At 35.8% G+C, this 14,346-nt stretch overlaps 1 protein-coding gene across 1 annotated transcript in view; it reads right to left on the bottom strand.

Moving 5' to 3' along the window:
* hdac8 (histone deacetylase 8) overlaps positions 1 to 14,346 on the bottom strand; it is an 89,110-nt gene that overhangs the window by 66,014 nt on the left and 8,750 nt on the right. The window contains 1 exon segment of the mRNA XM_051934407.1: positions 3,253 to 3,383. Within this exon segment, the coding sequence (XP_051790367.1) occupies positions 3,253 to 3,383 (131 nt within the window).

Here is a 14,346-nt window from a genome sequence, read left to right as displayed (position 1 = left end):
TCAGTAAACTAAAAGGAATAATTTAATAAGCCTATGGAAGTTTTATTAAAATGTGTTTGTATTTTGTATTAGAAAGATATTAAAGTTATTTCTGCTTTATAGAAAAATATTAATATGCTTGAAAGAAACACAAATAAAATTTTGATCAATATGCAGTTAATTTCAATGATTACATTTTTCAATTGAACAGCAGCCCTAGTTTGAACAGAAGATATCTCTGTAATGCCAGTAACAGGGGGCTTTAATAATAATAATAATAATTCATTACATTTATATAGCTTTATATCTCAGACCCATGTTCATTTTTGCCAATATTAGTTAAACTGGCTTGGAGAATTCCATAAAATCTGTATATTATAAATTAAGTTTGATAAGACCATGTTTCTTCCTAAGTGATTAGAAGAACTTAAATACCTGGGAATTATTATTACAAAAAAAACAAAATTAGCTCTTTAAAATAATTTCAGTAATACAATGGATAACATTAAACAAGATTAATAGATAATCCTTCTTCCTTAAGCCAGCATGCTCCAGTTAACAGTAACTATCATCAATTAACCAGTAATCCAATGGTTCACCATTTATTAAAGAGACAGAACCAATGTAGGGTACATTTTAAGACAAAGAAGCTCACTGTTAATAAAAAACACATGTAATCCTGATGTGATACTGGCTAGTTTGGATGATAGTCCAGAAAACATCTTTAAATTATATCAACAAATTCCAAGGAGTTTATGGTCTTCTTGACAATATTAGGAAATAATAGGAAAGAGATCTTTCAATTAAAATATCAGAATATGAATGGAATTCAGCCATACTCAAAATACATTCTAGTACAGAACCACACCTTTATTCAACTAAAAAAACTGTTTACCATTAACATAAACAGTATCTCTGCTAAAAATGTCTAAAATTTACCCAGTTGAAAGATCCGGTAAATGAGTGATGTCATTTGTCTACATCACGTGTTTTGGGAATGTCCTATACCAGGGCTATTCAATTATAAATTCAGTTATGCCAGATTTTCAAACCAAGAATTTTAGCTGGGACAGATATTTTCAGAGGCTGGTAAGCAGCAGGTAATAACAAATTTTAAACCAACACAAATGAATGCATTGAAAAACAAGTAATGTTTATTTTAAATAAATGCCCTTTTAAATCTGGGCACATTTGGGACCAGAATATCAAAGTTGTACATACAAAAACAACAAAATGCCACAATTGATCAGAATCTGAGGTAGTAGCAATACACTTTTTCCACTTTTGAAATAAAAAAAAAATTATGGTTATATCTGACCTAGGCACACCTTGAAGTGCATAAAAACAAAATAGTGCACAGTATTAGAAATAATATTTGTTTACCTTCTGAAATAAAATAAATATTTTGGTCATATATGACCCACGCACATAACAAAGTGCGTTTAACAGAATAAAAAAAGAACTATTAATGCTATCAAAGCTATCAGTGCACAAACCCATAACAATTGACAGAAGTAGCTAACACACATGAATACAATGTCTACTGCACACTGAGGGTTTGCCTTTTTTTGTAAAAAAAAAAAAACACAAACGTTTTGTTTGGATCAAGGATGAGGAACTGTTAAGGTATAAGGAGGCAAGCTATGTGCTTTATTTGGTGAAAAAACATGTTTAAAATTTGAAATTGACAGATCATCAAGTATACCAAAAATAATAATTCTTGATCACTTACATAGCACTATACTCACTACTCAAAGTGCTTTGTAAACTCCACACAGGAAGTACCCATGATGCAAACACATGATCCGCTTATTGTGAAGCAGTGGCGTTTCTATTATGCCACCTGCGTAGGTGTACTGTAATGCATAATACTGTAGTTGATAGTTTAAAATTACAAACACAGAATTTCCAAAATCAAAGAATATTAACTGCAGGTCAATAACGAGTTCTACTTTCTATAAAAAAAAAGTTGTTATACTGTCACGCAAATCAATCAGTGCTGAATTTGATGAGTTTTAAAGAAAATTGCATACTTTTAGCTTGTTTTCATCAAACGCAGTCTTTCTAATTCATTCTTTGCTTTGAGTGTCAATGGCTGACCGTCATCGTCATAACAGCCATGAATCCACAGGATTGAAGCGTGTGAGTTGAGGACCAACCAATCGCATGAAGAGAAGTACGTAGACATTGCCTGTCAGTTAGAAGGCGCTAATTGGAGTAACAATTAGATTCATTTGCAAAAACCCACGTTCACACTCACTTGATGATACTGGAATACAACTAAGACTCCATACACAATTGATTACAAAATCATTTAATATGTATCAGCTATCACGGTCGAGGTGCTGTGTCATAATCACTGTATCATGACTACTACGGCCTATTCTAGATACACTTCCAACTATAAATATAACACCAGGTCAAGCCAAATGCAAAAATTCTGTGATCATTCTACAATAATGGTGTGTATTGATAGGGGGAATGAGACAGAGTATAGGAATCAGATGGAGAACTTTGTTTGTTCTGGCAAAGACAATTGTCTATGTCTCAAGATCAGTAAAACCCATGGAGCTGGTTATTGACTTTTGCTACATTAAAAAGCCACTACACCAGGTCACTATTCAGGGTTGCTGATATGGAGGTGTACTTTCAGGATCCACATCAATGACAAGCTGGTCTGGTCTCATAAGAACTATACAAAAAACAGAAATGTGGACTCTTTTATTAGGAAAATGTGTTCTTTATACTTGGGTGCTGACATCTTTTACATATTCAATAACTCCATGATAGCCAGTATGATTTTTCTATGCTGCACTGTGCTGGGCTGGCCACATAATCTCAAGAAAGGCCCACTGAATAAAGAAACTGGCAGGTTTAGTTATGGGATGCATTCTTGACCCACTACAGGTAGTAGCAAAAAAGGGAATGAAGACAAATCTAATGGCCATTATGAAGAATGTTTCACATCATTTCTTTTACTAGCATTAAATCATTTTTCCAACGAATTATTCAGCAGAAGAGTTCCAGGAAACACTACTGGGGCTTCTTTATACTTATGGCAATACATCTGAATAATGTCTCATTGTGGCTTTGACTATTTTTTTTTAATCTTCAGCAAAGTCAGAAGTGTTGTTTTCTGCTTTTTAATAATTTGTTTTTTTTCTTTGTTATAATCAATGTATCCATCTTCTAAACCATTATAAGAAAATTTTAATTTGTCTAAAATATTTCTAAAAATAAAGGCATTACAGTGCAAACGAAAAATATGCTTACCCAGTCCATACTCTAATGATTCTGGATCATCCTCATCACCTCTCTCATTGACTTTGTGTAGATGCTCCAGGTAGGAATCAGTATGAAATGCTGCCATTTCTTCCACTGTTGCTATCCGAGGCTTCACTACTCTGGCAAAAGACAAAGTAACTGCGATACTGTATATATATTAAAATCAAACTAGTATTAACCAAGTTTAAACACAAGGTTACCAAGCTGACATTTCTTTTTAAACCAAAAGTGATAAAAAATGTTTTCTGCTTTACATATTATACAGGACACAGATTAAAAAAAATCCTGCAATCAATCTATATTTGAGTTTTCACAACTGACACATACCAAAGTGTACACTGTTATGCTACACGAAAATGTGTTCTGTGTGTAATACCCCAACTAATATTATATAGTTGGAAATGAAAGCTTAATATTTTAATATTGTAAAATTTCAGCAGCCACATTCATAATTAATAACAGTTTACCTACCAGACCTCTTTACATTTACATTTTTATTTGTTTGATTAGCGGACAAATTTATCCAAAGTAACTAACAAAAGAGGGCAGCATAATCAAGTAAATATTAGTATGTGGAACATTTTAAGTGTCACTGGACAAGGTTACAAAATTGATCACCAGAAATAAGAGCTTAGAAGATAATACAAGCAAGTTATAATTCCTAGGTTACAAAAAATGCTAATGTCAATTAGATAGAAATTCATCAAACAAGAGAGTCTTCAAAAACTTATTAAACATATTCAGGGAGTCAGAAATTTGAAAAGAGGCTGGCATCTTGTACCACCAGCTAGAAGCTATACAAGAAATGAATACAGATTGAGTTTTGATGCCACGCAGAGATGCCATCAGCAGACATTATTCATCAGCAGACCCGAGTTGTTGAGGAGGATCATAGGACCTTAAAAGTGTCACATATACATACATATATATAGATGCTGATCTACTGGGTACTCTGTAGGCAAGCATCAAGAACTTGAACTTCCACATGCCGCTGAAGGGAGATGATGCTGTGATCTGAAAAAAGGAGTGAAGTTTGCCCATATAGGTTGTTTGGTTTTAATTAAGCAGTAATTTTGGCAGCACATAATGCTTAATAGTCTTCTTCATTTTACTGTGGTACAAAACAAAAACCAAATGAAAATGCCACCAAAAGATATTTGACTTCAACCGAAGAGTGTTTTCTTTGAAAACAATATGCAGATGCCAAAGGAAGTGGCACTTGGTCTTTTATAATTGGATTAATTATGACATAAAACACACATCTGACTGAATGTAGACATGCACCCTAACACTGCACCTCCTCCCAAGGAAAGAAACACAAAATGACAATGCAAAACGGTCAATAGTAGCAGAAAATGAAAAATGGAAAAATCATTTCAGTTCAGGCACTTGGTAAATTGTGAAGAACATGTTACAGCAAGATACACCCTGAACAATGATTTCAGTTAGGAGCTGAAAATTATTTCATTTTTCCCTGGATCTATCTCAACAAATTTTGGAGATTAATGCCGTTTTATTTTTTGGTTTTGGTCAAAAACAGAACAAATGTTTTGCCTCCAAGTGAAAAATGATGGAAAAACTATTACAAGGATCAATGGATATTTTATTACTTTATTGATATATCTGATTGCTATGTGATGTTAAAGCTTATCAGAATGACCTCTGAATACATCAAATCTCATGAATTGACAATGACCATTCTGATTTTCATAATGTTTTTAATTAAACATTAAAAGAATAATCAGCTGGGTCAAAAGTTAATGCACTGATAAATATACTGAAATTAATGGCAGCCAGGAAACACTCCAATATTTAGCATACACTTCACCCAGGAAGGATAATTCTTTTAATTACATGGGAAGGTGTATTTTTAAACAAAACGACCGTTTGTCTCTGTGTTTTCCTGTATTTATTCAAAATCAGACATCTCTACTCTTAAATTCTTTTTGAAATCTTATTAGCTGCTCGAATTTCAGAAGCAAACACTCACCAAATAGACAAACAAAAATAAGATGGCACTACATATGCACTGCATGCAGTGCCAATCTTTTCTTATCACTGTATTCCTGAATATAAGGATGCAAACACAGTGAAAAAGATACAGCAGAAAAATTAACTGTACCTAATTAAAACAAAGATATGGAGCAGACTTGCTTGAGTAGCACCCTAGCCAACATCCATTAAATAATTGCAGGTTATAACTTTAAACAGTCAGCCGATCACAAATCTTCATACTGTAAATCTTGGTAACTGGGGATTAGCCATCTTCAAGGAGCACACAAATGTAATCTAATACAAAGAAAACACATATGCATATACTGTATAATGTGCAAGCACATTGCTAATTTAAATGTTAAAACTAACACTGTCTTGCAAACAGTGCCAGGCAAAAAGTTCCACACAGTAGAAGATACATAAAACAAAACTTTAATTTATATAGTGCCTTTCTATGGTGAACCACATATTCACTGCACTTTGTAGTTACAGAGTCGAATTGATTGGAAGCACAAGAAGGCTAATTGACTTGTTCAGTGTCACTCAGTCAGGCAAATGTGGGGAGTGAACCGGCAGACTTGGAGTTTAAAGTCCAAAACTGCATCGCTACAATAACATTCATCAGGAGTTATATGGTAAGACTTTCAGAGAACAGAGCCATTTTAGTCATTTCATATCCACTGTCCAAAGGTGTAAAATATTTGGCCATTTCAGTACACTTGAAAGCGACAACCGAACAATTCAGCGGCAGCCATCAACTCACATGCAGAACCATAGGTGAAGGGTTTAAGCATTTCGCTCTTATAGTGCTCCTGTGTAGTATAATTATCTCCTGTACCGTCATCAGTCCACACCTTGAACCTGTCCCAGTCATTCGATACATAAGACACAATGTTCCTCTGGATATCAAGAGTGAGCCTGATATGGCCGTGCAATATGTAACACAGAGAATGGAAAAGGCAGTCGCCATCACTGGGCATGGAAACCACTCGGTAAGTGACAGTTGTTTGATCGATGGTGATCACCTCGATAGACATGTTAATGGGGGTATGGTTGGAACGATAAAGGAAATGGGTACCTGAACAATGTAAACTAAGTCTAAAATACCTACACAATAACTATAATCGTAATAAACGAACAATAAAACAGCGGAGAAGCTGTGGATTAAATAAAAAGGCTGCAGTTATCAGCAGGGAGACGTGAATACCATGGCAAAGCAAGGAAGGGAATTAACCGACTGGATTGATGGACGGCCTTATATAGGCAGGCAGCCAAATACATGGGAGGCGTGGGGATGGGGGAACCCAACGCTGCCTCACACGGCGACCAAGCTGCAGGCTATGGACGTATATATGTACGTAAGTAGTATTCAGTTAGTGCTGGGAACCCGCGTACTAAATTTCTTGAAGATGGGCCCATAAGTAACAAAGACCATTGGAAAGTTCAATATGGCGGCCGGCAGTGGCGTCATACCACCGAAATAAGTACGTACATCGGTTTCGGTTAGCGCAGTGAAGCCGCCTACCAAATTTCGTGAAGATGGAGCCATAAATAGGAAAGTTTAACATGGTGCACGTTGTTGACCGTTATGCGTAGAATTCAAAATGTAACCTACTTAACTTTTGTAAGTAAGCTGTAAGGAATGAGCCTGCCAAATTTCAGCCTTCTACCTATACAGGAAGTTGGAGAATTAGTGATGAGTGAGTCAGTGAAGGCTTTGCCTTTTATTAGTATAGATTGCATTCTAAACCAAATAAAAGACTGTTAGCACATTTTCTATCTATGTCTAGCTATCTACATGATGTACTACCTCAAAGACTGGAAATAATATTTTAAATGAGAAGCTACATGGGAATGAAAGGTGAGACCAGATTTGTTACAATTTTGTTAATCTTTAAACCAGATTGCAAAACTAAACAAAGAACGCAAACTCAGAGTGAACGAAGAAAAAGCAAACACCCCCCTCGTCCCAGCAACTGAAGGACCATCATCGCAACAGGATTCACAAAATGGTAGTGCCCAAGAAAATGCCAAAACAGCATTGCTAAACTCTCTGCATGTCAAAAAGCTATAATTAATATACAATTATGTACACAAACTTGGTTAGAAATTGCATAATACTTTTTTAAAAGTCAGAGATCATGAATGAAATCTCCTCTAAAACTAATTCCTTTATTTGTCTTGCTAAGACCATGGTTTCTGGATTCACTCATCAATTAAATATTTGACTAGAGCTAGGCTGGAGACAATAGCATACGCGTGACATGGTGAAACGAGCAGGTTCAAGTATTGAGGTAAGAAAAGGTGGCATGCAACAAAAACAAGACTTTACAAGGCAATAATAACAAAACATGTACCAAACATGGCAATATACAGCAGACATTCAGTACAGCAACAGACCTTATAGACTATTACCATGAGCAATTTCAGAACAAAATGAAAATTAATGTAACATAGCAAATAAATAATGTAATATGAAAAATCTGGTTTAGCTGTGGTAAATTTCAGGATATTAGTCAAACTTGGCAGAAGCAAAGGAGAAATTAAAAGACAAAATCCACAATAAAAGCACCAGACACTTTTCTAGTATATAAAATGAATAAAAGCACAATGTGTATTATGATCACACGTTTCTTATTATTCTTGCCAGTAATGTTACATTTAAAAAGGTAAACCATAAAACAATACTTAAGACTCTGTCTTCAAGCACGTTTGGCAAAATACACTGGTTGACTACAGTGCCTACAAACATTCAGCACACATGTTCAAAATTAATATTTTTTTTGTCCTAGAACCTTAATTTCAAGACTGATAATTTATTCAGTTAAACAATAAAAGTTAAACAATTCAGTTAAACAATAAAACACAAGCAGCAAATGTAAAAAACAAATGCTAAAATGTTAAAAAAGAAACTACAAACTTGCAAGTATGTCTCTCTATTATAATAAAAAAAATCTTCGAAGGAGACGAGACATGATTTTCTCAGAGAGTCACTTTCACGTCCTATGAGGCGAGACTTTGTGCCAAGAGATTTAACCACGCCCGAAATAAAAGACAAAGAGTAGATGACAAAGTAGAATGTCATAAAGAATTCAGAAACATTGGCGCGATACACATGCAGAGCAGGTAAGAGAAAATGGAAATACTAAAATTCGAAAGTCTCAAAAAAATGATAGTAAAGATCGCATTAGTGCAAACAAATGGAAATTATTACTCGGTGAAATAATGGAACAGCAAAAAGAGATTTAAACTTTAAGTCAGAGACTTGTAAGTCGTCTAATTTGTGTTGCCATCAGGGAAAAGTAGTGTTTCTTCCCAATGAAGAGGCGTATCTGCAAGAATTAAAAGATTGGTTGTTTGGTGAAAGTGAAATCCCGCGAGAGAAAATGTCAAGATCCGCGAGACAAGAGCTTATGCAAAGAGATTTGGAAAAGTCCTGCCACATAACCACATGGTTCAATCATTCCTCATTTGTGTGAATGCTATTGTCAGACACATTTCATGTACAGAGACAGAAACAATATTCACTAACGGGCAGTTATACGTTGTGTTGTCATGATGTAATTCCAAACACAGAATCAAAATTCAATGTGATATTGCCGAAAAGGTAAAAGCAAAAAGAGATCGAATATATGGACATAGGTGATATGACAGAAGTATGTAGATATTGTTTGGCTTTAAACTTTAACTCGGAGACTTGTAGATCGTCAAATTCATGTTGCTGTCAGGGAAAAGTAGTGTTTCTTCCCAATGAAGAGGCATATCTGCTAGAATTAAAAATTTTGTTGTTCTGTGAAAGTGAAATCAACATGCGCGAGTGACAGAGACATGAAGTTGCTTGTTGCGTAGCACAGGCGGGGGGTTTGGCAAGCGAAGTGGGCTGGGGACAAAGCCCCCCTAGTAATATATATAATTGCTATAAACATACAACATGTTAGAAATTGAATTAAAGAAAAAAAAAAAAAAAACTACATTCAAATTATTGAAAAGTAGACCACAAACCTGTACATTTGGACATATACATTCACAAAAGAGAGGGTGGACAAAGCTTTAGAAGTTTCACATTGTCTCCAACACTATGTAACACCTTCACCAATAAAAGGTAAAAGAATTTAAAATATCACTAATACAATACATAGTCTAATATAGGTTTTATGTTTCTGAAAAATATCAGATCTTTCTCTGTTTTGACAGAGGTAGGATTTTAGATACAAACCAACGTTTTTCAAACTGAACATGACAAAGAAAATAGACATCAGCACCTCTGCTTCATGGCAGCAAATTAAAGAAAAAAAAAACTATATTTTAGCACTGTTTCTCCAGGTAAAATCTGTCATTTCTCTCACAAGAGCAGGGTGCAGCAAATTTATTTCTACAAAGAGATCTGCAGGTGTTCTCAACCAAGCAAAGAAATGTAAATCACTTAAAACCTACACCAAACCTATAGAGTGCTACTCATACCATCAGAAAGAGCAAGCTTAAGGATTATACTGTTTGTTAGTTTCACACATGATCTCATCCTTATGGCCATTACCAATTGCTCATGACCACATGTAAAGGCCAGGTACAGAACAACTTGTAAACTAAAAACACTGACTGGAAACTAAAATCAGGTGTGGTCAAACAGATAACATTTACAACAAAAGATACCACCATCAGAGTTTAAAATAGATCATTGCCCATCACTATCCTGTGCTTGAAAATAAATAGGGATGGTAACGAGACATACTTATTTTTAACTATTTTGACTTAATGTAAGGAAATAGACATAATACTGCCAGAATATACACGCATAAAGAGTTTCACACAGGCAAAAACTTGGCACTTCATGTTCATTCAACAAAAGAAGTGTCAAATTACACATTTGTATAATTGTTCCAAGTTATAAAATGAAAAAAATATGTCTAATCAACATTACTCTTGAGGAATGTTGATGTTCTGCCATTGGCTGGCATTATTTTTAATCTCCAAATAGGCTTTTATAGGACGGTCAAGTAAGGAGATTCACTGAAATGACAATGCATGCTCGGGGATCACTTCTGAAAGACATGGTGAACCACCACAGTTTGCTGTGCTAAGTTGACCTTGTCCATTGTCTTCACAATCTATGGCCTAAGTTTGTCAACCTTCAGTCTTAGCTCTGTAGAAATCAGTGACAACTATAGTGATCTAGGCCACTGCAAGTGAATCATTTCAACAAATGTCTTAATTACAAATTCTAAAACATGCCCTATTCAGACTCATTGTGGTACAGTAGTACTGAACCTCATGAGACATACATGACAAGCTGATATTCTCAAGAAACGTTTACTGCCTATTTTGACTTGTGCCAATTTCAAATCACTGGCGAATATTTAGCAGATGTTTCACAACTTCACCAAAATGTCCAGAACACATTAATTTTGGTCCAATGACATTACAACAGGGTTTAGGCAAAGCTACTTTAGTACCGAGTAGGCTTGTAAGCAACCTTGTGTTGATCAAATGCAGCTATTTATTATACAACCAAAGTTGCTCATACTGGCTGTACTGGGCACAAGGCAGGAACTAACTTTGCACAGGGTGCCAATCTATCAAAGTGGCACACGTGCACACAAACTCACACACACTCAAAAACATACACACACGCACAGAGCCATTTTAGAGTCACTACCCATAGAAAACGTACCCATAGAAAAGTCACACAAATCCTGGAAGAACATACAAACTCCTCATTAGCAGAACCTGGGAGAATTCTAATCCAGTGGTTTTCAGTTGTTAGGTAGCAACACAAACCACAGTGCTAATATGTTTGTGCACAGCTTCTGCTCCTTTTGGTATACTAGTGAACAGATTCTGCAAACAATTTACTGCTTGCGTTCAGGTTCCCATGTTGACAACTGAGTCAGTAGGCAGTGATAAAATATTATGAAGTTACAAACTCACTTTACCTACTTTGACAATAATAGCTAAATACCTTCCATATTTATTAATTATACAAATAAAATTACTTAAAAATAAGTGATAAAAGAATATACAGTGCCACACATGTTTTGTCAAAGAAACATTTTTCCCTGATTAGTTTAAAATTACACATGATTAAAGTGTGCATTGCAGACTTTTATTTAAGGGGATTTGCAGACATTTCGGTCACAGCATGTAGAAATGACAACAATTTTTCTAAATGACCCCCCCAATTTTAGGGCACCATAATGTTTGGGACAGTTGGCATCAAAGGTGCTTGTGATTACTCAGGTGGGTTTCATTGCTTCTTTAGTGCAGGCAAAAGATACCAAGGTTTGTCTCTACCCTTTAGAGTAACTGCAAAGGGACTGGTATGCCAAGGAAGACCTCCACTGCTGATGAAAGAAGAACACTCATTAAGTCCCAAACACCTGTATGACAGATCAGAAACAGTCTTCAGGAGGCAGATGTGGATGTCTCAAATACTACTATCTGCAGAATACTTCATGAACAAAAATACAAAGGCCACACTGCAAGATACAAACTACTAGTTAGTCACAAAAACAGGGTGGCTAGATTATAGTTTGCAAAATAGAATTTAAGAGTGTGCAGAATACTGGGAAAGGTCTTGTGGACACATAAGACAAAGATGAACCTGAAGAAGAGTGACATAAAGAGCCAAGTATGAAGATGTAAATGAAATGTCCAAGATCCAAAGCAAACCACCTCATCTGTTAAACATGGTGCTGAGGTGTTATGGCTTGGGGATGAATGGCTGCCACAGGTACTGGCACACCTATCTACAGTGATGATGTAATTTCTGACAGCAGTTGCATAATGAATTCTAAGGTGTATAGATTCATCTGCTCAAGTTCCAGTAAATGCCTCCAAACTCATTGGACAGCACTTTATCCTACAACAAGATAATGAACCCAAACATACTGCTAAGGTGACACAGGAGTTGTTTAGTACAATTAGGAGTTCTTTAATACTGCAACAAAGTACTAAATATGACTGCTTTAATATACCTACCTTTGCTATGTCCCAATTATTACTGTACCCAGAAATGGGGGGACCATGTAGAAAACATGTTGTAATTTTTACATGGTGCGACCAAAATGTATGCAAATATTCTTAAATTAAGGTCTGAGTGACTTTAGTCAGGTCTGAATAGTTTAATTTGCAGTTTTAAACTGTGGAGAAGAGGGGTAAATCAAGGAAAAATGTGCCTTTGTCCCAAACATTAAGGAGGGATTTTAATTACATGAATTGGTAAAGTATATCAAAATACTGTATAATGCATGTTGCGTGATACCATGTTACTTTATCATGCAGGTAAAAAATGGAGCCCAAAATAGTGGGGAGCGGCTGAAATATTTTTGACAGGATAGTCCAACTCTAATGATGAGAAATTGCATTGATTAATGCCCCATTATTAGCTCTTATTTGTGGAGGGTCTGTAGTTAATTGTTATTAAACTTTCTTAACAACATGAAGATTTTCAAAAGAAGTACTTACAGTAAGATTTCAAATCTGTGTTGAAGTCTCAAGTTTAAATTGTTGGCTGCACACAGGCATAACAGATAGCCAATTATTGTGGCACTTTCTCAATAAATGAATAGTGTCTGAGAAATACTAAATCATGATCTGTGGAGAATGCAGCTGTGAGGTATGCATAAAGTGTCACCAAGCCACAGTTAGGGAGCTTGTTTCCTCTTTCATTCATTTCTGCAACGTTGTATACATAAGTTGCTTGCATTTTATTTATTTTTATGCTGACGAACACCATGTCACTTATCTGCTGTGATTTCAAGGAGCAGAAGAAGTGAGTTACTGTAAATGAGGATTACACATTTTGCAGGAGCAGCTACCACACACAGCATATCAAGCACCATGCACAACTCTGAAGGCATTTCACTGTTTTACTGTCAGGAGCAACTCTCAAATAAGTAAAAAGGGGAAAGTATAAAAACACATAAGTTAAAGTAACTTTTTTCAAGATGAATTTGAAACAGTAAACTAAACTAATTGGAGTCGCACAGGATATTTCCCTGCTTTAAGACAGACGAGTTTGTATATTTGACAATGCTTTTCAAAGGGGGTCCTGAAACATCTGAATGGAAACTGAACTTTTCCAACAAATTTCCATGAAGAATAAGTATGCCAAATTTAAAGAAACCTGGTCGACTGGGAGACATGGTGTTCGTGTGGACAGGCAGACAGACATTCCGACCACAGTAGGTGCTTTCGTATTATATGTGAACGCACCTAAAAAAAAACGGTTCAAGTTTTGATCTTAGCAAATAAGACAACTGTCTTAGCCCTGATTAAAGTGTCAAAAATAAAAGAAAAAGCAAAAGAACTGAAGGCATAAAAAGAGCTGAGATACTTTGTACCTTTTATAATAAATATCTAGTTATGGTCCTTATGAAAGGGTCAATCAACAGCATACAAGAGGCCAGAGTCAACATGTAGAACTTTCAAACAGAAAATTCAGTGCTTCATTTCAGTGCTTTGAGTTAGTTGTCATGAGGTGCCCAACTGGAAAGAGGTTACCAGAAGCAAAGGCAATGCCAGGAAATCACAGAGCAAGACACATTGCTTAACCCAACATCCGATTGAAAAAGGGGTACCACCTCAGCTATCACAAAGCATCACTGAAAGCAAAAGTTAGAAGAGAGAGGCTTCTAGAGGGCAGCAGACCTGGACAGCCCAAAAATGGAAAAGGTGCTAAAGGTGTATCCAATCCTCTACAATGAAAGAAGAAATCTTTGGAGGGCCACCACGGGGACACAAGATGACCTACCAGAAAGGTGGCATAATAGTATCTTTATATGAGTAACGTAGCAGCACTAGGCTACCCCAAAAATTAGGCCAGAACACTTATACCTGGTTTTCAGTGGGGAACACACAATACCTAACAGCAGCATTGGTTAAAAAAAAGGTAAGGAAATGTCAAAAAATATGTCCTTTAATAACAGCACAAACTCAATCAGTGCTATCAGACCTAAAAGGTAGAAATTAAGTGGTAAGGTGGCCAACCTGTGATCCCTGGCCTTAGGTATAAATGATCAAGAAAGGGGTTTACAGCCTCCTGCGTGTGGGTGGTGCTGCTATGAATTTGGAGTTGGGACAAGAGTATGA

Source organism: Erpetoichthys calabaricus, chromosome 12 (assembly GCF_900747795.2).
Source record: "Erpetoichthys calabaricus chromosome 12, fErpCal1.3, whole genome shotgun sequence".
NCBI classification, from domain to species: Eukaryota; Metazoa; Chordata; class Cladistia; order Polypteriformes; family Polypteridae; genus Erpetoichthys; species Erpetoichthys calabaricus.
Note: the sequence above shows the minus strand (reverse complement) of the source record. Positions and strands in the feature narration are given on the sequence as shown.